Here is a 26,850-nt window from a genome sequence, read left to right on the forward strand (position 1 = left end):
AGGGAGAGAGAGAGAGAAACATTGATATGAAAAGAGAAACATTGATTGCTTGCCTCCCATAGGCGCCCCAACTGGGTATTGAACCCACAACCTAGGTATGTGCGCTCACCAGGAATCAAACCTGCAACCTTTTGGTTTATGGGGTGATGTTCCAACCAACTGAGCCACCCGGCCAGGGCTGGAGATAGTTTTGATTGTCACAACTTGGGGAAGGGGGGGTCCTGATACTGGAATCCAATGGGTCAGAGCCAGGATGCTCCTCAACATCCTGCAGTGCACAGGAGAGCCCTCACAGGAAAGAATGATCCGATCCCAGGGTCAGTCATGCTAGAGGAAAAGAAAGAAAGCCTAGTGTGAGTGTCAAGGTTAAAACCTTCCATCCTCCTGTGAATACCAGATAATGGTAACCAAGGGAATGTGGCCATGCCCTGGAGTGGGGTCACATCCAAGGGGCAAGCTGGGGACCCAGGCACATGGGAAAAGGAACACAGATTTCAAGGGAGGCAAACTCAAAGGCAGGAGACTGATGAAGAGGGCCTAAGATAAGGCCTAGACCGATGCTAGAGGCAGGAGCTGAGGCCCAGGTGAGGTCAGCAGGGTGTGGCCAAACCAGAGGGGCTGGGTGGATTGTGGGAAGGTGGCTGCATGGCAGGCTGGGTTTGGAGGTTCCTGGAGGAGACGGAGATCAGTATTTGCTCCCTAACTCTGGGCTTCTAGGCTAGTGGGAAAGTTCTCACTCTGAACCTGTTTCCTCATCTATAAAATGGTGACAGTCAACTCTACATCACATAGTTATCAGTTCTGTGCAGGAAAGGACTAATTCAGCTTGCCTGGGTTGTTCATACCCTGCACATGAAAGTTTTGGCCTTTGCCCAGCTCCTGGGAGATGTCCCTTAAGCCCTGGAAATAATCTGACCAATAAAAGGGTCTTTATTAACTTGGGGGCTTTGGGATATGCCAAATAATCTGTTATAAGATGCATTCTTGGTGGTCCTTCAGAGCTCCAAAATGCCTCTTCTAAATAAAGCAGCTCCATTCAATATCTCTTTGATGTCGCCTTTCTTTTGTGACTGTTTTATTGCTAAAACAAGAGTGAGCTGAAAGGAGACCTTAAGTGTAAGATATGCCAAAAATGTGACTTATAACAGGCGCATTGGGCCGTGTGGTATCAACTGGACCTTGGAGGGGCTGAACACTGAGGTCAGCCATGTCTATGACCAACACCCAGTAAAAAGCCTGGACACCAAGGCTCGGGTGAGCTTCCCTGGTTGGCAGTACATCATGCATGTTGTCACACATCGCTGCTATGATAATTAAACACTGTCCACATAACTCCACTGGGACGAGATGACAATTGGAAGCTCACGCACACTTGGCCTTTCCTGGATGCCGCCCCATGCACCTCTTCCCTTGGCTCGTTTTAATCTGTATCCTTTGAGAGTGCGAGTGGCTTCCTCAAAGAGGCCCTCACTAACTACCCGAAGTCAAGCAGAACCTGCTTGTTAATCTTTTTCATGAAATCGATATTGCAGTAATCTTGCACTTAAGGTCTCCTTTCAGCTCATTCTGTTTTAGCAATAAGACAGTCACAAAAGAAAGGGGACATCAAAGAGATATTGAATGGAGCTGTTTTATTTAGCAGAGGCATTTTGGAGCTCTGAAAGACCACCAAGAATGCATCCTTTCTGTTATGTACCAGCATTTAAATGAAAATAAAATATCCTAAATGGTCAACATTAAATTGTATAAAAGCTTATGCAGACGGGCCCTGATTTACGATGGTCTGACTTAGAAATTTTTGACTTTCTGCGGTGCGAAAGTGATATACATTCAGTAGAAATCCTACTTTGAATTCTGAATTTTGATCTTTTCCTTGGCAAACTATATGTGGTAAGAAACTGAGCTGTGGCAGGGAGCCCAGCTCCCAGTCAGCCATGTGATCATGAGGGTAGACAACGGATACCCTACAGTGGGGTAGTAAATGCATTTTTGACTTAAAATATTTTCGACTTACAATAGGTTTATTGAGATTTAACCTCATTGTAAGTCGAGGAGCATCTGTGTAATACAAAGTAAGTTTCCTTTCCAATCAAGGCCTCGAAACTCTCTGCCCCAAGCCAACCACTGTTAATCTGTTTCCTTTCACTGTAACAAACCATTATTATGAATAAAACAGCTTTTCTGAATCCTGGGCATCGTTCTAGTGAATGCCTGAAACTAAGGGTGTCTTGGGGACCCGTGAACAGCAGGGTCTTTCCTGAATGGACAAGGCAGGAAAGGTAAGTTGAGTCAGAGAAGGAAAAGGTATGAAGAAGCTTAAACTATTCTGTTGAACTGACATTGCCATTTATTGAATGCTCACATGTAAAGTGGGGACTTTACATACCTGTCTTCCAAATCCCCGGTGCACATTTTGCTGATCATAGACCTCTGGGCATTCACCTTGATTTTCAGGCACATTGAGCTTCCTTATGTGTTGCACCCAAGGTCAGTGCCTCACTTCCCTCACCCTAGCCCACCCTGAGTGGTTCTCACTCCCATTTCACAGACAATGCAACTGATGTGCTGGGAGAGAGGCCACTTGCTTGAATCCTCCAGGAAGGCGGTGGAGGAGCTGGCATTCCCACCAGACCCATGGACATCCAGGTATACCTCCCTTCTGTCTGTGGTTTATTCATATTGACAGGTGAGTGGGCAGGACTTAGATCACCAGGGCATTTTCAATAGGTCTAATCATGAGATCTTTCCCTGGTCATACAGCCATGTTTTTAATTATTTTTTTCCTAGCTTTATTGTGATATAATCAACATATAGTATTGTTTAGGTTTGAAGTGTATAGTGTGCTGATTCAATGTACTTATATATTACAAAATGGTTACCACTGTAGGTTATCTAACACCTCTATCACGTCACATAACTACCACTTTTTTTTTTTGTAGTGAGAACATTTAAGATCTGCTCTTTTAGCAAGTTTCAAGTATGTACTACAGTATTGATAACTATGATCACCATCCTATACCTTAGATCTCCATAACTTACTCATCTTATAATCAGAAATTTGTAACCTTCGACCAATATCTCCCCATTTCCTTCACTTCCCCACCCTCCAGCCCTTGACAACCACCATTCTACTCTCTGTTTCTATGAGTTTGGCTTTTTTAGAGTCTCCATATAAGTGAGATTGTACAGTTTTTTTCTTTTCTCTCTGACTTATTTCACTTAGCACAATGCCCTCAAGGTCTATCCATGTTGTTGGAGTGGAATTTTTTTGCTTATTTCAAAGAGTTCATCAGTTTGATATGGGCAGGTTCCTAACTGCCTCTGGAGACTTGCTAATCTCTCTTATCAAAGACAGCTGGCTTCAGCTCCAGGCCTCCTGCAGGCAAGGAGATCTGACTAGAGTTTATTTAAATCTGGCTTCTCAATTTCCCCACCCTGCTCACATTTGGGGACAGATAATTCTCTGTGGTGGTGCTGTCCTGTGCACTGTAGGGTGTTCAGTAACATCTCTGGGCTCCACCCACTGGATACCAATAGCTCCCCCTCCCCAGTCATGACAACCAAAATGCCCCCAGACATTGCAAGTGTCCCCTGGGAAGAAGGATGGCTCCCAGCTGAGAACTGCTGGTTTAAACCGCACACTCGGCCCAGCCGGGAGTGGCTCAATGGTTGAGCATCGACCTAGGATCCAGGAGATCTGGGTTCGATTCCCGGTCAGGGCACATGCCCAGGTTGCGGGCTGCAGCTGATCAATGACTCTCTCATCATTGATGTTTCTATCTCTCTCTCCCTCTCCCTTCCTCTCTCTGAAATCAATAAAGATATATATATATATTTAAAAATAGCACACTCGGTACCTGGACATTGTTGGAGGGAATGGTGAGTGCAGGATGGGGTGGGGAGTGCCCCTAAGTGCTCATCCTTCTGGCTTGCCCTGCCAGGGCTGGGCATGGCTCCCAGCATCCCACAGCCTCCCTCTGCACACCTGGGCCCAAGCTAAACTTTCGTGGAGCCCCAGGGGACCCAGGTGTTTGAGAAGCTGGCTGGTCCCTGGGCCCCAAGGCCAAGCGCCAAGAAACCACGGTTGCTGTGGTGACTGCTAAGCTGTTAGGGCGAGGAGCTGGTTGGTTGAGGGGCAAAAGGCTCCAGTGCCTGGAGGAGCCAACATCCAGGGGCCTTGGCTAGGAGGCCACAATCCAGTGTCCACCCATTAGTGTTTGCAGACCAGCAGAGCAGTGGGGAGCAGTTGATTCAGTCCCCAGGGATGCTGCAGGTGACGGGGCTGCAGATCACTGAAGGGACCTTGGAGAGTGAGACAGACACCCCACTCCAAATGGCCCTGCCTGGCTGGCTTCCCAGGAAGGTCACCTGGCCACTGGCATGAGGTGCCTGAGATCCAGGCCCTTTCCTGGGAAAGATAGTCCAGGTGGGTAGGCAGCATGAGTGTGGGCCCCCTCAGTCCAGGCACCCGGCGGCGGCTTCTCCAGGGTCAGGCAGGCCCCCTCCCAGAACCTCCATCCAGCAGTGTGGCCATCTTCATCAGCTCCACGGTCTCAGGTAAGGGGCAGGGTAGGGTTTGGGTTTTAGAGGCAAGTGAGCACTCTTCGGGTTGCCAAGGCAATGGGCATGGTTCACAGTGTCCTCTAAGAGACCTGGATGTGAATGCAGCCCGGCCAGTGACCCATGTGGGAACCTGTAAAGGGGAGCATCCCAGACCTTCTGTTTCTTCTTCGATAATCCAAGCTGAGAGCCTGACTTGATAGAGTTGCTGTGAGTGGCAAACGATATTGCAACTAACATTTATGATGAATGCACTATGTGTTAGGCTTAAAGAGTGCCAGAGTCTTCCCACAGCTACAAGGCCTTGCACGACTGGACAGCTCATCTCCCCAACTTTATCTCTTATGATCCTCTCCTCACCCACGTGTTGTAGTCACAGTGGGCTCCAGCAGATCCTGGAACCTGTGAAGCCCTAGGCTCCAAAAGCTGTAGTTACTTATGTGTTTATTTAATGCCTGGCTCCTCCCACCAGGTTGTAAGCTCCACAAGGGCAAAAACTACACAGAGTGGTGTGCTGGCAAAGGTTTAATAACCTGTTCTTCAAAAATTTTAAAGCTAAAAACCAAAAAACCCCCATAAAACACATGATATGTACTGTCTGCCAATTTCTGTGGTGTAAGCCCTGCAGAGGAGAGGTATCACTCCATTTTACAGAGGAGGAAACTGAGGCTAGCCTGACATTTGGAAGAAGGAAGACTCCACACTGTGAAGTCAGTGGTGGAGAAGGTCTTAGAATCCAGGTTTACCCTGGGTAGGGCTGCCAGATTTAGCAAAAACCCAAAAAACAAAACAACAACAAAACCAGGGTATCCAGTTAAATTTTATTTCAGACAAACAACAAATAATCCTTTTCTATAAGTATATCCCAAATAGTGTATGGAAAGAACATACTTGTGCTAACAAATGATTTGTTGTTTATCTCACATACAAATTGAATTGGGTTTATCAGATATGCAAAGGTATTCAAATATTGCATGGAACAGGACATACTTATGCTAACAAATTATTTGTTGCTTACCTGAAGGACAAATTGAGCAGGGTTTATTAGAGATGCAAATTTATCCAAATGGTGTGTGAAATGGGGTATACTTATGCTATCAAGTTATTCATTGTTTATCTGAAATGCAAATTCTAACGAGCATCTGTATTTTATCTGGTAACCCTAACCCAGGGCAACCAACCAACCTGGTTAGCTGGGAGCAAAGGGTTTCCTGGGATGTGGGATTTTTAGTGCTAATGCCTGGAAAGTTCCAGGCAATCCAGGAGGTTTGTCTCCTTAGGTTTACCTCATGTATTTGTATCTTTTGATTTACCCTGAAGGGCCCCAGCCTGGGTTGAGGGAATGAAGCTAAAAGCAGAGCCATGGACCAGGGAAGAGTTCTGGGTTCTTCCATCTAACACCTCCCATGCCGTTCCTTGCAGATATGGATGCGGAGAGAGAAGCTCTGCAGAGCACCGCATACCCTGAAGTGCAGTCCTTCTGCCAAAAGCACGGCCTGATGTTTGAGGTAATCACCTGCCCACTTCTTACTGCCTCAGTTTCCTCTGCCTAGAAATTTGGGAACAAGGGTGTGCCACCTGGGCAGTCACAGAGGGGCTCTGTGCTCAGTTTAATGTTTTCCTGTTGAGTCTTGAAATTCATAATGATTTTGAACAAGAGACCCACATTTTCTTTTTGCAGCAGACCTTGCACATTCTGTAGCTGGTTCTGGCAATGGGCCAGGGGGATAAAAGTCCTTTGAAAAGGCAGGTGGAGGGATTGTGGCTGTGGGCACTGTGCTTAGCACAAGCGGTGTGGCACAGTGCTAGGGGTGGAAGCCTTGGGACCCTGCTCCTTGGATGGGTCGCTCCTATGCTGTTTTTCCCTAACCTCCTGGCCCTCCCTGCACTGGGGCAGCTTGAGGGAGTCTTAAGAGGATTGTGGGATATGCAGGGTGGGCGCTGAGGGTGGGACGTGCCTTTTTCTGGAGTGCTGGATACACTTGCCACTAGCCCCAAATAGTCTCCTCCAACTCTCACACTGACCTCGGTGGGGATGTCACTGCCTGCACGTTTGATTCAGAAACCGACAAGCCATCTTTGGGGGCTCAGCTTTCATGGACCCTGCCTCCTTGCCACTTATGACAGAGATTCAGCACCTCTAAGGTCTCCGGATTATAAGACAGACTGTCATTGATGTATTACTAGGAAAGAAGCAGTGCTGGAAACTCGGCCCTGCCTGCCATTGAGCATGAGACAGCTCAGCGGTGGAGGCACTAAAAAGGAAAACCTCCACACGGAGACCTGATGAAACGCCCCGGCTCGGATGAGTGCTGTCTACATGGGCGCGGGCTATGCGACAGGCACTGTAGACATCCTCAGCTCAGACATGGGGGACAGTGGCCCAGGGAGAGGAAGGTTCTTGCCCAAGGCTGATGGCCGGCCCCTTTTCCAGTCACATTCAGTACCGTGGTCCCTCTACCCTAGGCTGTAGTTCCTTAGGAATTGATGTGTCTTTCCCTCTGGGCAAAATAATTTAAGGGGGTAGGGACTATTCTGAGTCCCATCCTCCCCCTTCCTCGTCCCAGCCTTTCACGGGGTCAGCCTCGCTCCGTGCATTGAGTCACCCTGCCCGGGCCCCCCTCTGGCTGGCAGGCAAAAATGGACCGCAGTCGTGCGGTTGCCAAGGAGACTTTGCCACATCTGATTTCGGCCAAACTAAACACCCTCCTTTGCAAAGAAAGCTCTGAGAACAAGTGTGGACATGTCCTCGCTTTAAAAGAAGCAGTTTGAAAATGCCCAGGGTCTTAAATTTTCTTTTAATGTTTTTAAGTAAACTTCTATTTTGGAATTCAGATTTATAGGAAACTTGTATATGGTACAGAGTTCCCATATACCCTGCACCCAGTTTTTTGCTGAATGTGAACATCTCACATTATCAGGTGCATTTGTACAACTAAGAAATTGACACTGGTACGTTGTTATTAACCAATCTCCTGATGTTATCCGGATGTCACCAGCTCTCTCTGGTCTAGAACCTTGCCCAGGGAACCCCAGGTAGTCATGTCTCCCCAGTCTCCTCCAGCCTGGGTTGGCTCCTTGGTCTTTCCTTGTTGTTCATGACCTTGGCAATCTCGGGGAGGACTGGCCTGGCGTCCTGCAGGATGTCCCCAACCTGGATCCGCCTGATATTTTTCTCATGATTACTCTGGGGTAATGGGATTCATTCAAGTTCTTTTAATCAAGACATTCCCCTTTAGGGAGAGGCTGTCAAAAATTATTGAAAGAAACATTATGCCTTTGCCAAAGGGACTTGAAAAAGTCACCATCCTGCCACCTTCCTGACAAACCACACTTGTAATCTCCAGGTGGTCGATCTGAGGTGGGGAATTCAGCACACACAGGCCACTGACCACATGACCACGGAACTCTGCTTGGAAGAGCTCGACCGGTGTCGGAAAACATCCCTAGGGCCGGCTTTTGTTGTGAGTCTCTTGGGAGGGATGGGGTCACTTTTGGGAGGAAATAAGATATGGCCCCTGTTTCCTTGCCAAACCCACAGGTTGAGGGACGTGGGTGGCATTTCTGCTCCCATAACCAATCTCCGCAGCCTGTCTATGGCAGACATTGCTAATCCTTCACAGCACTTTTTCTGCAGAGCTAGCTGAGATCCAGACATTAGCAGTCAAGTGGAAGCAGCAGGTGAGTTGGAGAGCAGAGTGTTGAAATCCAAAGGAATCTTAGAATTGGCTCTGAACCCTCTCCCGGCTTTCCCACCCTATCCACTTTATATTTGGGACTTTGTGATTTTTTTTCTCCCAAGTGCCCCATGGTTTTGGGAACAGGTTCTGTGGCCCCATCTGGAGCCTGCCTCAAGGGCAAACTTTCTCCGATAGGCAAGGCCAATTTTTACAGCGTCTTCTCTAGCCACCCACCCCAACAATTACACACCCTCTGTCACCAAAACAACCCCCAGCTCACAATTAATGGATCAGGCTGTGATCCGCAAATGATATTCCAGTTTTGATTATACCACCAAGTTCCAGATGTATCCAAGAAGTATGACATTGGACTCAGAAATCCCAGAGCAGGGATTAGCAAACTACAGCTCATGGAACAAATGAGACCCACTACCAGTTTTCATAAATAAAGCTTTATTGACATGTAGCCATGCCCCTCATTTATATATGGTCCATGGCTACTTTTTAGCTACAACTGCAGAGCTGAGCAGCTGGGTCAGAGACTGAAAATATTGGCTATCTGGCCCTTGGCAGAAAAAGTTTGCTGACCCCTGTCCTAGAAAGTAAAGAGGGGGAAAGCCAAGAAAGTACCTTTGCCCAATACACCTTAATCACAAAGAAGCTTTGAGCAGCTACCAGTAAAAAGAAATATCCTCTGAACCTCTCCTGGAGATAAGAATGTAGAATGTAGGAGAGTACAGTCCCATTATAAAAGCTCTTTTCTAGGGACATACAGAGAACTAGACCTTAGAGTTGCCTGTCCAGTGCGGTAGCCACAAACTGCATGTGGGGATTTAAAATTAAATTAATTAAAATCAAGCAGAATGAAAATTTCAGTTCCTCAGTCCTACTACCCACATTGCGATGGCAAGGAGCCACCATAGTGGAGAGCCAGGGATGCAGAAAGTGCTGCCTAAGAGATGAGGCCTCCCTAAACGGAACAAAGGACTGGGCAGGGTGTGTGAGAAGCTTTCTTTATTCTATATTGTTTTATATATACAGTGGGACTTGGGTTCATTCTTTTGCTCTATACTTTGCTTGGTATGTTGGCACCACTCTCCCCCCCCTTTTCTCTACACCCCCCCCCCCCAGCTTTATTGAGATTTAACTGACATATAGCATTGCATGTGTTTAAGGTATACGGCATGATGACTTACATATACTGTGAAATTACTACTACAATAAGTTTAGTTAACATCCATTATTTCATATAGGTACAAAAACAACAACAACAACAAAGAAACAGAGAAGGATTTTTTTTCCTTGCGATGAGACTCTCAGGGTCAACTTTCAAATACCCCTCACAGCAGCGATCGGTGCAGGCGTTACGTTGTATGTTGCAACCCAAGGACTTACTTGCCTTGTAACTGGATGTTTTTACCTTTTGAACCACTCTGTTTTAGTTATTGTTGCTTTAAAATACATCCTAACACATGGAAGGCTCTATATCTCCCTCACAGATAATTTTCCCCCAATCTTATTTAGTTTTCCAAATGAGCCCAATGATTGATCATTTTGTTAAGTTTCAAAGAAAAAAGAAAAGAAAAAATTCTTAGAAGAAAAAAGGAGATGGGGAGAAAAGAACTCCAGGGGGAATTGGGTTTTGCAACCCAAACTGCAGGCAGTGAAAAGTACAATGCAGCTTCCAGGTGACATGGGGGACGGGAGGATGATCTCTGAGCTTCCCCCCTGGCCCCACCGGCCCAGGGGCCTTGCGAGGCCTTCCAGAAGGGCTCTCTGGGCCGACCAGATCAGTGACCTCTACCCGTGTCCTGCTTCTCTCCTGTATCAGGCATCTCTTCTCTGTCGCCACAGAGTCACGGCTTCATTCCCCTTTAGTGGCTCTGATTTGGGGGGCTCTCCATGAAAATTGGAGCTCTGCTGGGGGCCCTTGGAGACACTTCTCTCTAGTAAATAAGTCATTAGGTGGCGTGGCAGGGGACCTCTCCCCAGGCACTTCTCCTCAAGGCCCTGGGTCTCTTGGGGCACCAGAAGCTCAAGTCTCCAGACAGTTGCTTCTGATGGCTCCGTGATCTCCTTCTTTTCAGCTCCTCCCGCTCCTCCTGCCTTGGTTGCACAGACCTGAGCAGTATTTTTGTTTTTTTAACCATCTGTCTCCTTCCTAAGATCTCTAGTGTGTGGTTGGCTGGTGACACCTGTTCCAATTTCCCTTGTTCCTCCAAGGCTGTCGCTCTTGGGAAGGCCCTGGGAGAAGGCATCCTCTTCAACATCCTGTCACCTCAGATTCTATATCCAGGTTTCCTGGGTGCACATCCCTGGAATATTCTGGAACAACCCAATGAAGAGGGAGGGGTGCTTGCTTCCATTTTATGAGGAAAGTCAAGACTTTCCCGATGTCCTAGGCCTAATTCTCTTGCATTCCAGTTTGCACTTTCTTCGAATCTGTTGGGGCAGAGAGAGGGCCTCCTAGTATTCTCTGCACTAGAATCAAAATATTTGGGCCTCACCAAACCCTACAAAATCTTGCCCACAAGAGGGCCTTTTCTCCCTCAACTGCTCCCTCCTTGTCAGGCCTCAGTCCCCCTGGCTTTCCTCCACTGGAACGTCCTGTTTCCTCTGCTTGTATGTGCCTGCACTTCCTGCCACAGAGCCTTTGCACATGCTGTTTTCACTGTTCGCCAGGCTCTCTGCCCAGCACACCATTCTCATACCTAATTCTGCAGCTCAATCCTCACTTCCTCAGGGGAACCTCCCTGACTCCACAGCCCACGTGTGATCCATGTTTTCTTTCTTCCTAGCACCAGGTCAGTTATACTTTGACACTGGTGCCATTCTCAGAGTGATGCCTGGCTCTCCTGTTAGGACTCCAAGGCCCAGGAAGGCAAGGACAAAGACTGTCTTGATCACTGCTATCTCTTGAGCAGCTGTCATGGACTTGGCTCAATAAATATTTGGGGAATGACTGTGCTTAGAACTCAGAGTTTCCATGCTGAGACCTGACTCCCCTCACCCTTCCTAGTTGGCCCTTTTAATCCCATGACCTCAGAACGATTCCAATTTGGCACCTTCCCTGGGGCCTCAGTTTCCACATCTAACAAGGAGGGAACAGGACTTTGGGTTTTCCAGGGAGCATTAGAGCTGGGAGGAGAGTGAGGCACTCTCCTCCAGCACAAAATTTAAGGAGGCACCAAAAACCTTAGTTATCAAGATATTTTAGTGCAATGTTTTTTGGGTTTGGTTTTGTTTTAATCAAAATTGATCCAAAGTATCCAGAAGGAACAAAATATCAAAATTCTAAATAAAGACAGGATCCTTCCTGCACTTTTGAGACCTACCCTTACCTCTGCCTCATTGGTTCCTGCTCCCTGGTTGCTGTTGGAGACAGCCCTGCTGCCAGGGCCACATCACAGCATGAGATTTTGGCAGAGCCAATGGAGGCTGTAGCTCCTATCCCAGCTCTATTCCTGGGACAGCGCAGTGCCTACATATGAGGAGCTGCATTTTTCTCTTATGTGCAATGAAAGGGTCGTATGCATGTCCTGGTGCTGCTGCAACAAATGACCACAAACCAATTGGCTTAAAGCAATTTATTACTGTGTGGCCTGGAGGCCAGAAGTTTGAAACCAAGGTGTCAGCAGGGCTGCACTCCTGCCTAAATTTCTCAGGGAGAATTTTTCCTTGTCTCTGCCAGCTTCTGGGGGCTCCAGATATCCTTGGCTTGTGGTTGCATCACTCCAATTTCTGGCTTCATTGTCACATCATCTTTTCCTCTTTTGTTTGTGTCAAATCTCCCTCTGCTTGTCTCTTATTAAAGACTCTCAGGATTGCATTTAGGGCCAATCTAGATAATCCAGGATAATCTCCCAAGCTCAAGATCCTTAACTTAATCACATCGGCAAGGACCCTTGTATTAGGAGTCTCCAGAAAAACAGAACCAATGGGATAGATGATAGATGATAGATAGATGGATGGATGGATAGATAGATAGATAGATAGATAGATAGATAGATAGATAGATAGATAGATAGATGATAGATAGAAGAGGAGATTTGTTGTAGGAATTAGCTCATATGGTTATGGAGGCTGGGAAGTTCTACCATCTGTCGTCTGCAAGCTAGAGACCCAGGGAAGCTGGTGGTGTAATTCAGCCTATGTCGAGGCCTGAGATGGATGGGCTGATGGTGTGAATCCGGATCTGAGTCTGAATACCTGAGAACCAACGTCCAAAAATAGGACACAGATACCTTAGCTCAAGCAGAAGAAGTTCACCTTTTCTCCTTCTTTTTGTTCTCTGGGGCCCTTGATGGATTGCATGAGGCCCACCAGCATTGGGGGGCCATCTACTTTACTCAGCTCACCAATCCAAATGCTAATCTCTTCCAGAGACACCCCTCAGGTACACGCAGAAATCATGTTTGACCAGCTATCTGGGCATCCCTTAGCTCAGTCAAGTTGACACATAAAATTAACCATCACAGCCCTAGCAGGTTTGGCTCAGTGATTAGAGTATTAGCCTGGGGACTGAAGGGTCCTGGGTTCGATTTTGGCTAAGGGCACGTACCTGGGTTGCAGGCTCGATCCTCGGCTTCAGTTCGGGGCCCATGCGGGAGGCAGCCAATCAGTGTGTCTCTTTCACATGGATGTTTCTCTCTCTGTCTCTCCCTTCCACTGTCTCCGAAAAGCAATGGAAAAAACATCCTCAGGTGAGGATTTAAAAAACAAAAAATTAATCATCACAACCTTTCTTTGATTAAAGGTACATTCACAGGGTCCAGGGATTAGGACCAGATATCTTTGGAGGGCTACTATTCAACTACCACAGAAGGTTTCCCAAGTAAAAGATTCTGTGATGCTTGGCTCTATCAGATTCCAAATGTATCTATCTCATGTCTCATGCTCTCAGGTACCTCCACATGCAGGTGTTATCTCTGCCTGCACTTTAAAAAAAAAAAAAAAAAAGGGGTTTTATTGATTTTTAGAGAGAGGAAGGGAGAGGGAGGGAGAGAAAGAAACGTCAATGAGAGAGAAACACCAATCAGTTGCCTCCTGCACGCCCCTTACTGGGGATCAAGCCTGAAACCTGGGCATGTGCCCTGACTGGGAATTGAACCAGCAACCTCTTGGTGCATGAGAGACTCTCAACCACTGAGCCACACTGGCCAGGCTGTCTGCACTTCTTAATGTAATTATCACCATGGCACTATAGAGAGACCCATTTTGGGGAGCTCTGCCTGCCTCACCAAGGGCCATAGAGCTAAGTGCCAGAGCTGAGATTTGAACCTGTGCCTCTCTCTCCCCTTTCTCTGCTAGGCCCTCCTAGGTGACCAGTATGGCCCCTGTCCGGTCCCTACACTGATTGAGGAGAAGGAGTGGGAGGCACTGAAGGCCCAGCTGACCACCAGGCCAGGTGACCTGGAGCTAGTGGCGCATCACTTCCGGAGGGATGAGAATGCTGTGCCCCCCACCTACGTGCGGCAGGCCCTGGGCACCAGGGGGACCCACGGGCCCGAGGAGGCCACTCTGACCTCTGTGCTGCATTGTGGAGCCCAGGAAGCCAGGAGGCTGGGCCTCATCGCCCAGCAGCAGTGGCATCGCTACCACTGGTCAGGTGGGTGGTGGGGCTCCCCTGGGAAACGCCCCCATGTTCAGGATGCACATGGAGTGTTGTCCAAATGCTGCGGGTCGCGTTTCTGTAAATGCCCAGCAGCCTAGCTCCCAGAGCCCTGGTTCTGAGAAAGGTCATTTCACAGGAGAGTTCAGCCTGTTTCAGTTAAATCTTGGTCTCCTAGGGTGCTCCTCTCCTCCTCCGGCTTCATCCCTTCTCCTGGGGCGCTCCTGGCTTTGGGGGAGATGTTCTAAGACAACCGTGACCATCCCTGTTTGCCTTGGACTGAGAGGCTCCAGGGACGCAAGACTGTTAGGGTCAAACCCGGGACAGTCCTGGGAAAACCGCATGAGTGGGTCCCCCTGTGTTAGCCAGAGTTAGACCCTGCTGAGAACTCAGTCCTCTGGCCTTGCTGCACCTGCTTCAGAGGTGGAAACTGAGGCCTAGGAAGGAGGAGTCTCATCAGCCCCAGGGAGAGCGTAGGGATTAGACCCTGTGACTGTTGAGTCCATCACCCAGCTCCCACCTGGTCCCTCACCTCTCACCTCTCAGCCCACCCTCCACCCACGTTCTCCTCCACTCCAGATACCAGAAAGATTTTTCTAGAAGTGCAGCATTCTCAGTTCATTTCCTCACCACTTGCTGCCAGTGAGAAACGGGTTCTTATTGTTGCTCACAGGTTAGTAATATGTCAGTTTGCAGGTTAATAGTATGTCGACTTATATTACCAAACATATGAAATATAGGAATTCGTTATCCAAGCCCTTAAATATGAGTTTATATTATGAACATATTAAATATGTGGATTAATATATTGATTTATTTAAAGATATTAAATGTAGTAATTTATATTAATAGTATTTTAATTTTTAAAAAATACATTAATTATATATTATCTAAAATATATTAATTATATATTTACTAAAATATTAAATATATAAATTTATTTATAAACATTAAATATGTGAATTTGATTTTATTAGAATATATTGATTATATATTATCTATTACTAAAATTTAATGTATGAATTTATTTATCAACATTAAATATGTGAATTTATATTATGAGCATATTAAATATATTGATTTATTTAAAGATATTAAATGTAGTGGTTTATATTAATAATATTCAAATTTTACCAAACTATATTAATTATTATCTATTAGATATATGTTAATTCTAGTAATGACATATCCATTTTTAAAAATAAACTTTTGGGAGGGAGATCACTTTAGATTAACAGGAAAATTGCAAGGTTATAAAGCTCCAAAGACAGTGCAGAGTTCCCGTATGCTCTTGGCTCAGATAAATTAACATCTTATGTGATTGCGGCTCGTTTGCTGGAACTGAGAAATGAACACCGATGCTTAACATCAGTACGTGATGATTAACTAGATTCCACACTTCACTGGGGTTTCCCATTAACATCCCCGCTCTGTCCCAGGACCCCATCCAGGATCCCACATTGTGTTTCATCAAGGTCTCCTTAGGCTTCTCTGGTCTCTGACAGTTTCGTCTTTCCTTGTTTTTCATGACCTTGACCGTTTTGAGGAGTACTGGTCAGGTGTTTTGTAGAATGTCCCTCGCTCTGGGCTTGTCTGGTATTTTCTTGTCATTAGACTGGGGTCATAGGTTTTTGGGAGGAAGATCACAGAGATGACATTCCCTCTCCATCCCATCATGTCAGGGGAACCAGGTACCTGATGCCCACCTGATATCACAAGTGGTGCTAACCTTGATCCTTTGGTTAAGATAGAAAAGACATATCAATTTTGAATACACTGTTTATATGACTAATGTTAATGGCTACCATTTATTGAACACTTACAATGTCACTATTATTTGCTCTATGACACGGAGCTAAATATGCTAATTGCTTTCATGACATGTCTGCCATTGAGGCCATAATCTGTGTCTAGGGTCTGTGCTTTGAGATGGGGCTGGATTTACAGCTCAGCCTGGCCCCTTTCCAGCTGTCCTGACTTCGGGAAGGTTTAGAGCCTCAGTTTTCTCATCCATAAAATGGAACTAGTCAGAGTTAGTACACCATGGAGTCATTGTGGGGTTTAAAAGGTCATGACCCAGCCATGACTCATTCAAGCTCTAAGCAGCAATGTCAAACCTCTCTGGTTAAGAAGTCCTACATGAAAGAACAAATGAAAGAACTCCTTGACAGTAGCAGAAAGCACAATGCATGTCAGCAATGGCATCTCAGGGTATGTTACTTGTCGGGTACGTTGCTCAGCTTTCTTTTTTAAAAACTTTTTATTTTGAAATAGTGATTCACAGGAAGTTCCCAAAAAAAATAATAATAATAGAAAGAGGTACCATGTATCCTTTTTTATTATTTTTATTTTAAAGAAAAAAGGGTTTATTATTTACAGGTCCTGGAGTGGACAAGGCTTGCCAGGGGGCACACAGCAAGGTGGGGGGGGGGTGGTGGTGAGAGAGAGAGCACAAGTGCTTGGGGATCTGCTTTTGATTTATTTTGACATTAAATATTATTTTATATTAGTTTCAGGTGTACAGCGTAGTCGTTAGACATTTATATAACTTACAAAGTGATCCCCCTGATAAGTCTAGTACCCACCTGGCACCATATGGTTATTACAATATTATTGACTAGGTTCCATATGCTGTACTTTACACCTCTGTGATAGTTTGTGACTACCAATCCTGCATCCTTTAACCAGTTTCCACCAAAAGGAAACAGTTTGCAAAACTAGAGTACAATATTACAGCCAAGCAATGGACATTGTCCCAATCCAGGCAGCGCCACTTTTACAGGCACACACTTACGTGCGTGTGCGTGTGCACACATGCCTATGCATGCGTATTTCATTCTGTACAATTTTATCACCTGTGTAGCTTCAAGTAACCACCACAGTCAACACACAGGACTCTTCCCTTACCCAAAGGATCCCTCCCACTACCCCTTTAGAGGCACACTTACCCCTCCCCACAGCACCCAGACCCTGGCAACCACTGGTCCGTCTCCATCTCTACAATTTTATATCAACATGTTATAGAAGATGGAGTAGCAGTCTGTAATCTTTTGATTGGCTTTGTTCTTCAGCACAATGTGCTCAGCTTTTCACAAGCATTAGTTCATAGAAAATCCTCATAACAGCCCTCAAGATTGGACTCGTATATCCATGTTACAGTAAGGAAACAGATCCAGAGAGGTGCAGTGATTTGCACAAGGTCACACAGCTTGAAGATGGTCTTGGGTTGGTTCATGTCAAAATGTGTTCAAAAAGGAGCCCTTTTTGGGACTGCTAGTTGCCTTCACACTTTTGACCTCCGTTCACCGGGCTGAAGCAAGTGTGGGGTTACTCCAAGAAGGACTTTTGAGAGGCTCTTGTCTTTGGTTCAGGGACTAAGTCCTGTCTCTAAGGGCCTGGTTCACTCAGCTGCAAAGAGCTAGGAGCCTCTGTTGAGTGCAGGGCAGCTTCAGAGATAACTTCTTGGGTCTGATTGCTATTTCCAAACTATGGCCTCCAGGAAGAAGTCAGTGTGGGCCTTTGGTTCTGGAAAATATGGGCTCTCGGGGCAGCTGCCAGATGCTCTGAGACAAGGGCCTGGCAAACGATGGCCTAAGGGCCAAATCTAGCCCACCATTTGTCTTTGTAAATAACATTTTATTGAAACATACTGGAGAGCATCATTTGCATCTTGTCTATGGTTATGCCATGTCACTCAGATGCATGTTGAGCTTCAGAACCAATATCCCCACCTCCCAAATGTGTCTCCCAAGTGTCCCCACTCAGGAGCTGATGACACAGTGATGACCACACTTTCTTCCCATCTTCTCTACTTTTGCAGTCATTGAGTGGGAGATAGAACGGGGCCTGCTGAGCTTGATGGATGGGGACCAGGGCGCCACTGTCTTCTTGAGAGAGATCCAAGACCTTAACAAACACATCCTGGAAGACTGCACCCTAAAGATGGTGGACCGGCTCGCAGACGGATGCCTGGACACGGATGCCCAGAACCTTCTCAGCAGCCTCAAGGGGCGCATCACTGAAATGCAGCCCGGAGTCCTCAAGGCCCACCACCTGCCGTGGAGCCGTGACCTCGTGAGCCCCAAAAATAAGGCTCACGCCCGATACCTGAAAGAGCTAGGGGAGCAGTTTGTGGCCAGGGCTAACCACCAGGTCCTTGAGCGCCTCCAGGAGCAGGAGGCAGGCAGGCAGGAGTTGGCATGGCTCTACCAGGAGATCCGCCACCACCTGGGGCTGAGTGCTGAGGCCACCAGGACCTTCTGCGGGCGCCAAGAGCTCCTGGCCCAGGTGGGACAGCGACTCCGGCAGAATGACAACCACCCTCACACTCCCCTGGTGCTTTTTGGACCCCCAGGCATCGGAAAGACAGCTCTGATGTGCAAGCTAGCCGAGCAAATGCCGGGGCTGCTGGGCTGCAAGACGGTGACCGTCCTGCGGCTTTTGGGGACATCGCAAATGAGCTGTGACACCCACAGCCTGCTCCAGAGCATCTGCTTCCAGGTGTGCCTGGCCTACGGGCTGCCCCTGCCTCCTGCGCAGGTCCTGGAGGCCCACACCAGGGTGGTCCAGTTTTTCCACATCCTCCTGCACACTGTCTCCTGCAGAAACTTCGAGTCCCTTGTGATCCTGCTAGACTCTGTGGATGATATGGATGCCATCCACCGCGCTCGGAGGGTCCCCTGGCTGCCTCCCAAGTGTCCCCCGAGGGTCCACCTCATCCTCTCAGCCTGCTCAGGGCAGAGGGGAGTTCTAGACACTGTGCAGCAGACGCTCGTAGACCCAGAGTCCTACTGGGAGGTGAAACCCCTCTCCAGCAACCAAGGGCAAGAGATGATCCGGCTCCTGCTGGCGGCCTCCAGGAGGACACTGAGCTCAGGGCAGAGGGATCTGCTCTGGGCCAGCCTCCCGGAGTGCGGGCACCCGGGGCAGCTGAGGCTGGCCTTTGAGGAGGCCCGGAAATGGGCGTCCTTCACTGTGCCCGCCCCTCTGGCCTCCACTGCCAAGGACATGATGCACCAGCTGTGTGCCCGTCTGGAGCAGACCCACGGGCAGCTCCTGGTGGCCCGAGTGCTGGGCTATATTGTGTCTTCCCGGTAAGTCTCTATTTTATCACTCATTTAAAAAATTTCTGGCCCTGGCCAGTGTTTCTCAGTGGTTAGAGTGTTTGCCTGCGCACCAAAGGGTCTCGGGTTTGATTCCGGTCAAGGGCACATACCTGGGTTGCAGGTTAATCCCCGGCCTCTGGTCAGGACAGGAGGCAACCAATCTTTCCCGTCATATATATTGTCCTTCTATTTTTCTATATCTATCTATCTATCTATCTATCTATCTATCTATCTATCTATCTATCATCTATCTATTATCTATCTATCTATCTATCTATCTATCTATCTATCTATCTATCTATCATTTATCTATCAATCATTTTTCTATTGATCTATCGTCTATTTTCTCTAGCCAGCTAGCTATTTTTCTTTTATTGTATTTATAATCCTATCAGTCTATCTTTTTTCTCTTTTTAGTTATCTATATAACCTCTGTCTCGATATCTATTTATATACGCACACACAAACACACACATAATTTTTCCCCAAACCATTTGAGAATTTGTTACAGGTGTTCATTCCTCTTTACCCTTAAATATGTCACATATTTCTGAAGAACAAGGACAATTAGAGCCCCATATTGCCTCAGGACAATTATAAAACTCAGGAAATGAATCACTGACACAATATTATTTAATACACAGTTTATAGTTAAAACTTGCCAATTATCTCAAAAATGTCCTTTATAGCTGCCAATTCAGAATCACACATTGCATTGAGTTGTCATCTCTTTGGTCTCCTATAACCTGGAACATTCTGCCGTCTGTCTTTGTCCTTTTGAAGAGTACAGGCCACATTCCTCAATTTTTAATGGGTATATGTATCTTGGTCCTGTTTTTGAATAATGACTCTGGTCCAGCAGGTCTGAGTGGGACCTGGGGCCCAGGGCATCTCTCCTGTGATGCTGCTGGTCCGGGGAGCACAGCTGGGGTGGGGGGAGAAGATTGTAATTCCATCCAGCTGGTTTGGTCTGATGTTTCCTTGTGATCACATCCAGGTTAAACCTGAATGGTGCTCACCCCTCTTGGGCACCAATTTTTCCCCCACTTTAAATTTGCAATGATCCCCTTTGTAATTAATAAACAGTGTGTGGGGAGATCTCAGAAAAAAGTCTTAAAGCAAACTCTGAAGAACCCACCACAAGCCTGTGTCTACATTTAATTTCAGGCTTGTACCATGGGAGTCAGCAAAACTCTAACAGGAAAATCCAATTCTAGTGCGTTTAGAGTTGAAAGAAATGAAGGCTTAAATGAGGTTGCTCAGCCCAGAGAAAGTTTTGGGGCTGCAAACTCTGCCGAACCTGGGTTAGGATGTTCAGGAGCAATTACTCAGAAATGCCAGGTGTGGACTGTGAGTCAGAAACAACGAGAAGGAGAGAGGAGTGTGTTCATCAGATGCACCCAGCAGCCAAGCTCCTGCCCCCAGGAGGGTGAGATGGAAGCCAATTAGCAGACACACCAGGAAATAGAGCTTTACTTTGATAAAAGCTGCCAGGAACGCTCGAGCCCATCAGCAGAAATGCTTGACAATGCAATTTTGCCTCTTCTCAGTTTTGGGGGCAATTTTCCTCTATCCCAACTTTGTCTTTTGCCACAAATCAGGCAAGATGGGTGGGGATCAGTGAGGGGGCTTTTTGTTGGTTGGTTGGTTGGTTGGTTGACCAGGAACAGAATCCCACTCACTCTAACGCATAAGAAATAAGGCTTTTATCCCAAGGCCATGGAATGAGCTCTGAAATCCAGGGCCACTCCGTAGCCAACTCCAGGGGGTATACCCCAGATTTTGCCACTGGTGCCCCAGAATGGGGGCCTGGCCTGGACACTACAACGATAGACTGGGGAATGTTCCAGAATAAAAAGGTTGGACCGTCAGGCCCCTGGGATGCTGTCTCTATGGAGGAAGCAGTGTTGTCATGGAAACCGACAAGCCCAGGAATCAGGGCATTTTCTCATTCCCTCTCCCTCTGGATCCTCTCTGCACCTCAGCTTTTATTCTAGACTCTTCCTTTCTCCTCCCTGGAAGTTCAGCTTGCCTCAAGCTTCTGTTGGCATTGTGAGCTCCCATTTCAAGGACCTGACACCATTGTCCTGGCTCCTTCTTGAATCCTGATTGCAAAATCTGGGGAGACAGAAACCAATTGGCCTTTTTGGCCCCATGTCTGATCCAATGAGTAAAGAAGGGGAGCTTCACAGAGTGTGGGCCACCCCTCCTCCAGGTGGGGAAGGCAGTTTGAGGACGGTGACTACAGGGGAGGTGATTTCAGTGCCTCCAGTTCAATGAAAATATGTTTACGACGGAGTCGGTGTGGTGTGATGGTTGACAGCCTGGCTCTCGGAGTAGATCTGAGTTGTTCTAGACCAGTGGTTCTCGCCTAGGGAGATTCTTTACCCCCACCCACCCCCACCCCCCAGGGAACACTTGGCAATTCCTGGAGACATTTTTGGTTGTCGTACCTTGGGAGGGGGAGTGCTACTGACATCGAATAGGTGGAGACCCTACAGTGCACAGGACGCCCTCCTCAGAGAATCACGCAGCCCCAAATCTCAGTAGTGCTGAGTGTGAGACCCTGGCCTTAGCCAGAGAGACCCTGTCTGCTGTCTCCCCCCTCCCCCCGATGTTGATACCCACCTTGCCATACACCAGAAAATTCCAAATGAGCAGGTATTCTGTATATGTGAAGAATGTGGCAAGTGTCTTGATCAAAATGAAGACTTTGTTCAAATTCAGAGAATATTTTAAAAGACCACACAAGGAGCTTCTACCCAGTGAGGTGCAAAGAGAAGCGAGCCTCCTCTCCCCTGCTCTGAGATGGACTCTGACGGTCTCCCTCCCTGCAGTGCTCTCCACGGCAGGCAGCTCCACAGCTTTCCAGCCTCATGCTCTCAGGTGTTGGAAAGTCCGTTCAGTTCAGCACCAAAACCTCAGCCAATCATCCTATTTAAAGCCACTCCCTTTCTCTCATTCAGCCTTTTCTCAGGCCAGGAAATACGGGGTGGGCGCAGTTGGTTTCTGCATTATTTTCCTAAGTTACCTCCTCTCTCCCTCCCTCTGCTTCCCTGGGGAGGGGATGGTTCAAGGTTCTGTAGCTGTGGGTGCAGAAGGAAAGGTCAGGAAAGGTCTTACGTGACAGGCACAGCTCAAACCGGGCATTGGTGCCACTGGGCCTGGGACATGTCCACATGCTTATCCTCAGGGTAAACCCTTTGGTTTACCCTCCACGTGCAGGAGATACAGGTGTGTTTCCCATCCTTCCTTATACAGGCACGGGCTGTCGGAGGCTGAGCTGAAGGACATCCTGTCCTTGGATGATGAGGTCCTACAGGCTGTGTACCAGGACTGGACGCCACCCAGCAAGGAGCTGCTGCGTTTCCCACCCCTGCTGTGGGTGAGGCTTCGTCGTGATCTGGGAAACTGCTTGGCCAGGCGACCCGTGGATGGCTTCACGCTTCTGGCCATTGCCCACAGGTAGGTGCGGAGCGGAGGTGGTGCTGCCTGGGGCCCAAGAGCAAGAACTCACTGATCAGGCTCTTCGATCCAGGTCCTCTTCTCTTCCCATCCCCAGGGAGTCAAATCCACCTGGCACAGCATTCAAGGGTTTCTGTGCACCGACTCGAACACAACTAACTTGTTTTTTTATGAGGAGAAATTCACATATAAAATTCACCATTTTAAAGTGTACAATTCAGTAGCACTTAGCACATTCGCAGTGCAATCATCCCCTCTAAGAAGTTCCAGAACACTTTCATCGCCCCAAAGGAGACCCCATCCCCATGAGCAGTCACTCCCCATTTCCCCCCAACCCCTGGCAACCACTAATCTGCTTTCTGTCTCTGTGTATTTGCCAGTTCTGGACATTTCGTATCAATGGAATTATATAACGTGTGGCCTTTTGTGTCTGGCTTCTCTCACTCAGCATCATGTTTTCAAGATTCACCTATGTTATAGTGTGTGTCAAAGCTTCATTCCTCTTTATGATTGTATGGATGTATCACTATTTACCTGTTCATCCCCTGATGGCTATTTGGGCTGTTTCCACCTTTTGCAAGTGTGAATTGTGCTGCTATGAACTTGAGTATACAAGTTTTTCCATTTTTTTAGTATGTACTTGGAGTAGATATATACACTGTACATAATTCCAGGAATGGAATTGCTGGGTATACAGAAACTTATTTTATGTTTAATAGGAGGAGCCCAAAGGTTCCTTTTTTTAAAAAAATATATCTTTATCGGTTTCAAAGAGAGGAAGGGAGAGGGAGATAGAAACATCAATGATGAGAGAGAGTCATTGATTGGCTGCCCCCACTGGGGATCGAACCCGCAACTTGAGTATGTGCCCTAACCAGGAATCAGAACTGCGATCTCCTGGATCCTAGGTCAATGCAGAACTGCTGAGCCACACCTGGCTGGGCCCAAAGGATCCTTTTTAAAGTAAGTTTATTTGAGGGGGAAAAAGATGGGCTGAGTTAGAGATAAATGTTAGGTAGCAAATAGGACAAGTGGTCAAAAGACTTAGTGAGCATATGGATGGTGGTTTAGGATGGACCTGCATTTGGGAACTGCATCCTGGAAGGCTGGTGGCCAACTCTGAGCTTGCCAGGTCCCCCAGGCCCACTAGCCCATGTCCCCTCTCCGCAGAGAGCTGGCTGAGGTGGTCCGAGAGCGCTACTTGTTGGAGCCTGAGAAAGCCAAGAGGCACGGAATCTTGGCTGACTTCTTCTTGGGGGCCTGGAGCCAGGGCACCAAGAAACTCATCACCCTGCCACTGGTGGGGAAGCCCCTGAACTTAGACCGCAAGGTGAGGTGACTACACCCCTGTTCCCCACCTTCCACCTCCACCCCACTGTGCGGGCAAAACCAAGCCACTATTCACACTTTTCCTTCCAGTCTTTCTTCTTTTATGCCCAGGAGCTCTAAGACTTGGCCTCCTCAGCTAGTGTGCTGCCCCCTCTCAAACACGGGAAGACCCATCTTTAATGCCGCTTCCTTCAGGAAGCCTTTTAGGGTTTTCTCTCTTCTTGATTACTTGTTCTTTACTTCATGTTCCCTTCCCTCTGAGGCAGAACTTAGAAGTTTTTAAGAACTTTAGTTTTGAAATCATTTTAGATTTACAGAGGAGTTGCAAATCGAGTTCCCATGGGCTCTTCCGTCAGCTTCCCATGACGTTAACATCTTCCTTAATTAGCATGTTGATTACAACTAGCAAATACACTTGTAAGTCCTTTGTTGTCATAGATTTTTACTTTTTTCTTTGTCTCCCGGGATGGACAGGGGAGGCCAGAGGCAGGGCCGGGCCTAATTGTTTCTTGGTGCTACCCTTTCTCCTCTCTGATGACACAGATCTTCTCCCTTGTGCCCAGAACACCTGCAGGCTCAGTCTCATCCTTTCCCTCTGGGACATGGCCTGTACTCCTTCCTGGCTTCCCAGCCTCAGTACCTCCTGCTTCAGTCCACCCTCCTCAGGAATGCTTCTGACAATGCAACTGACCATGCTTCTCCTCTAACACCTCCCATGGCTCCCCAGTGAACCTCTGTGTCCTGTCCAAGCTCCCCAGCCTGATATTCATGATCTTCTGTCTACAAACTCCCTAGTCTCATTTCCCACCATGACTGCCCACTATGCTTTATAATTCAGCCTTCCCCAAACTCTCATTCTGCTCTCTCACCTCTGGACCTTTGAATATGCCATTCCCTTGCCCAGGAATCCTATTGTTTTCTGATGCATTTCACCAGACAGACTCCTACTTATCCTCTGAGGCTCTGCTCCAATGTCCTTAGATTCCCTGAACCCCACATCCCTCCCTCTACCCCAGCCCAGCTTGTGGTAGCTGTAGGATATCTCTGCCTGGAATTGTGTCCCCATTCCCTCCAGCATCACATGGTGCCCAGCCTGGTCTATGTTTGTGGAGTGAATGAATGAACTCATTTGGTAGCAGCCTGGCTGCCATCCCCTCCTCCTCTGCAGGTGGCCCCCCAACCCCTGTGGTTCTCAGATACTGTTGCAAACCTGCGGAAGCTGAAGGAGTTGCCCTATCACCTGCTCCACTCGGGCCGCATCGAGGAGCTGAAGCAGGAGGTGCTGGGTAAGCCCTGGGCACGTCTCGACCCTCTGCGGTGCTCCCCCTTTCCAGGGCCTGGGAAGAGTGAAGGGCAAAAGTCAATGTGCTTGGCTTCTCTGGGTCTCATGTGGTGTGATTCTGCACCTCCTCTCCAGGGGACACTTGGCAATGTCTGGAGATATTTTGGTTGTCAAGACTCAGGGAGGGGGTGCTGCTGGCATCTAGTGCTAGTTGATAGTGCAGAGGGTAAGAAAGTCAGCCTTAGATTGAGAGAGACCCTGTCTGTCTATCAATATACCATCCACTGTCTCTCTCTGTTTATCTACCGGCTCTGTCTATCTGTTATATCTACCTCTCTACTATATCTACCTATCAGAGCTGTCTTTCTATCATTTCTATCTCTCTCATCTCTACCTTTCTATCATCTTTATATCCATCCATCCATCTTTCTTTTTGTTTATTTATTATCTATCATCTCTATCTCTAACTACCATCTATGTTTGTCTATCATTTCTCTCTTTCTATCATCTATGTCTATCATCTTTATATCTGTCCATCCATCATCTATCTATTCATCCTTCTTTCTGTCTCCCCATCTATTTCTCTATTCTATCTATCATCTATCATCTATCTATCTATCTATCTATCTATCTATCTATCTATCTATCTATCTATCTATCTAATCTATCATCTATCTATCAACTATCTATCATCTATCTATCTGTCATCACTCATTCATCCTTGTGATTCTCAACCAGGGGTGATTCTGCCCCCCAGGGGACACTTGGCAATGTTGATGTTTTTGATGATCATAACTTTGGGGGGATGCTACTGGCATCTGGTGGGTGGAGACCAGGGATCCTACGCAACACCCTGCAGTGCACAGGACGCCCACCACAGAGGATCACCCAGCCCCAGTGTCAGCAGTGCCAAGAGTGAGAACCCCTGGGAGAATTGAAGAGGTAAGGGCTGGAGGGAAGAATGTGCTCCCCAAAGCCCCCCTTCTCCCCGCAGGCAGCATGAACTGGATTTCCTGCCGAGGTGTTTCCGGGGGCATCGAGAGCCTGTTGGATGATTTTGACTTGTGTGCCCCTCACGTGGACTGTCCCGAGGTGGGCCTGGTCCGAGAAGCCCTCCAGCTGTGCCGCCCGGCCCTGGAGCTCCGGGGCATGGGTGAGTGGGGCTGGCCTGGCAGGGGGGCCGCTCTGTACAGACCACTAGAAGCCCATTCTCCTCACTGAGCCATCAGCTGGACTTTTATTAACCCCACACCTTTCCCGTCTACACCTTTGGTGCTTCTCCCAGTCCAGCCTCTAGAACTATAAATTGAATCCGAGAATATTTTGGAGTGAAAACTACCAAAGCAGGGCCTATCCGCTTACCCCACCCAGCACCTGTTCCTAGAAGGGACCACATAGGTGATATTTCAAGTAAAATCAAGGAAATAATGTCATTACTTAATATAACAAGAGAGAAAACACATGCCCACAGATTTTTGTATTGATAAAATTAAAAATATAGTTATAATAATTGAGCATGACTTGTTGGTAACTCAGGTCTACTAATGAGAAAGATGAGGGAATTTTGTTCTGGGGAATAATATTTTGCTTAATTGTGGTTCAAAGGCCATGTTTCCATCATCCCATTGATTACAAACATTGATCTGTAAAAATCATTCTCAGTTCTCAGGACAAGTCACTGGGCTGCCCCAGAGACTGAGGAACCTCTGAGCCCTAGCTGATGCTCTGTCCAGGATGGCATTTGTTTGTTTTTGTTTTTTAAAATTGTAGTAAAATGCATATGACATAAAATTTACCATCATAATCATTTTTAAGTGC

The 26,850-nt window shown here is 47.3% G+C and overlaps 1 protein-coding gene across 1 annotated transcript in view; it reads left to right on the forward strand.

The window, feature by feature from the left end:
- Positions 1-4,439: 4,439 nt before the first annotated feature.
- The window catches only part of NWD1 (NACHT and WD repeat domain containing 1), a 47,229-nt gene continuing 24,818 nt past the window's right edge, over positions 4,440-26,850 (forward strand). The window contains exons 1-9 of the mRNA XM_016209332.2: positions 4,440-4,557; positions 5,983-6,068; positions 7,908-8,024; positions 13,551-13,848; positions 17,672-18,944; positions 22,218-22,421; positions 23,592-23,751; positions 24,919-25,036; positions 26,027-26,185. Coding sequence (XP_016064818.2) covers positions 4,440-4,557; positions 5,983-6,068; positions 7,908-8,024; positions 13,551-13,848; positions 17,672-18,944; positions 22,218-22,421; positions 23,592-23,751; positions 24,919-25,036; positions 26,027-26,185 — 2,533 coding nt within the window. The remainder of the gene's footprint in view (positions 4,558-5,982; positions 6,069-7,907; positions 8,025-13,550; positions 13,849-17,671; positions 18,945-22,217; positions 22,422-23,591; positions 23,752-24,918; positions 25,037-26,026; positions 26,186-26,850) is intronic.

The sequence above is a fragment of the Miniopterus natalensis genome, chromosome 4, assembly GCF_054644295.1.
Source record: "Miniopterus natalensis isolate mMinNat1 chromosome 4, mMinNat1.hap1, whole genome shotgun sequence".
NCBI lineage: Eukaryota > Metazoa > Chordata > Mammalia > Chiroptera > Miniopteridae > Miniopterus > Miniopterus natalensis.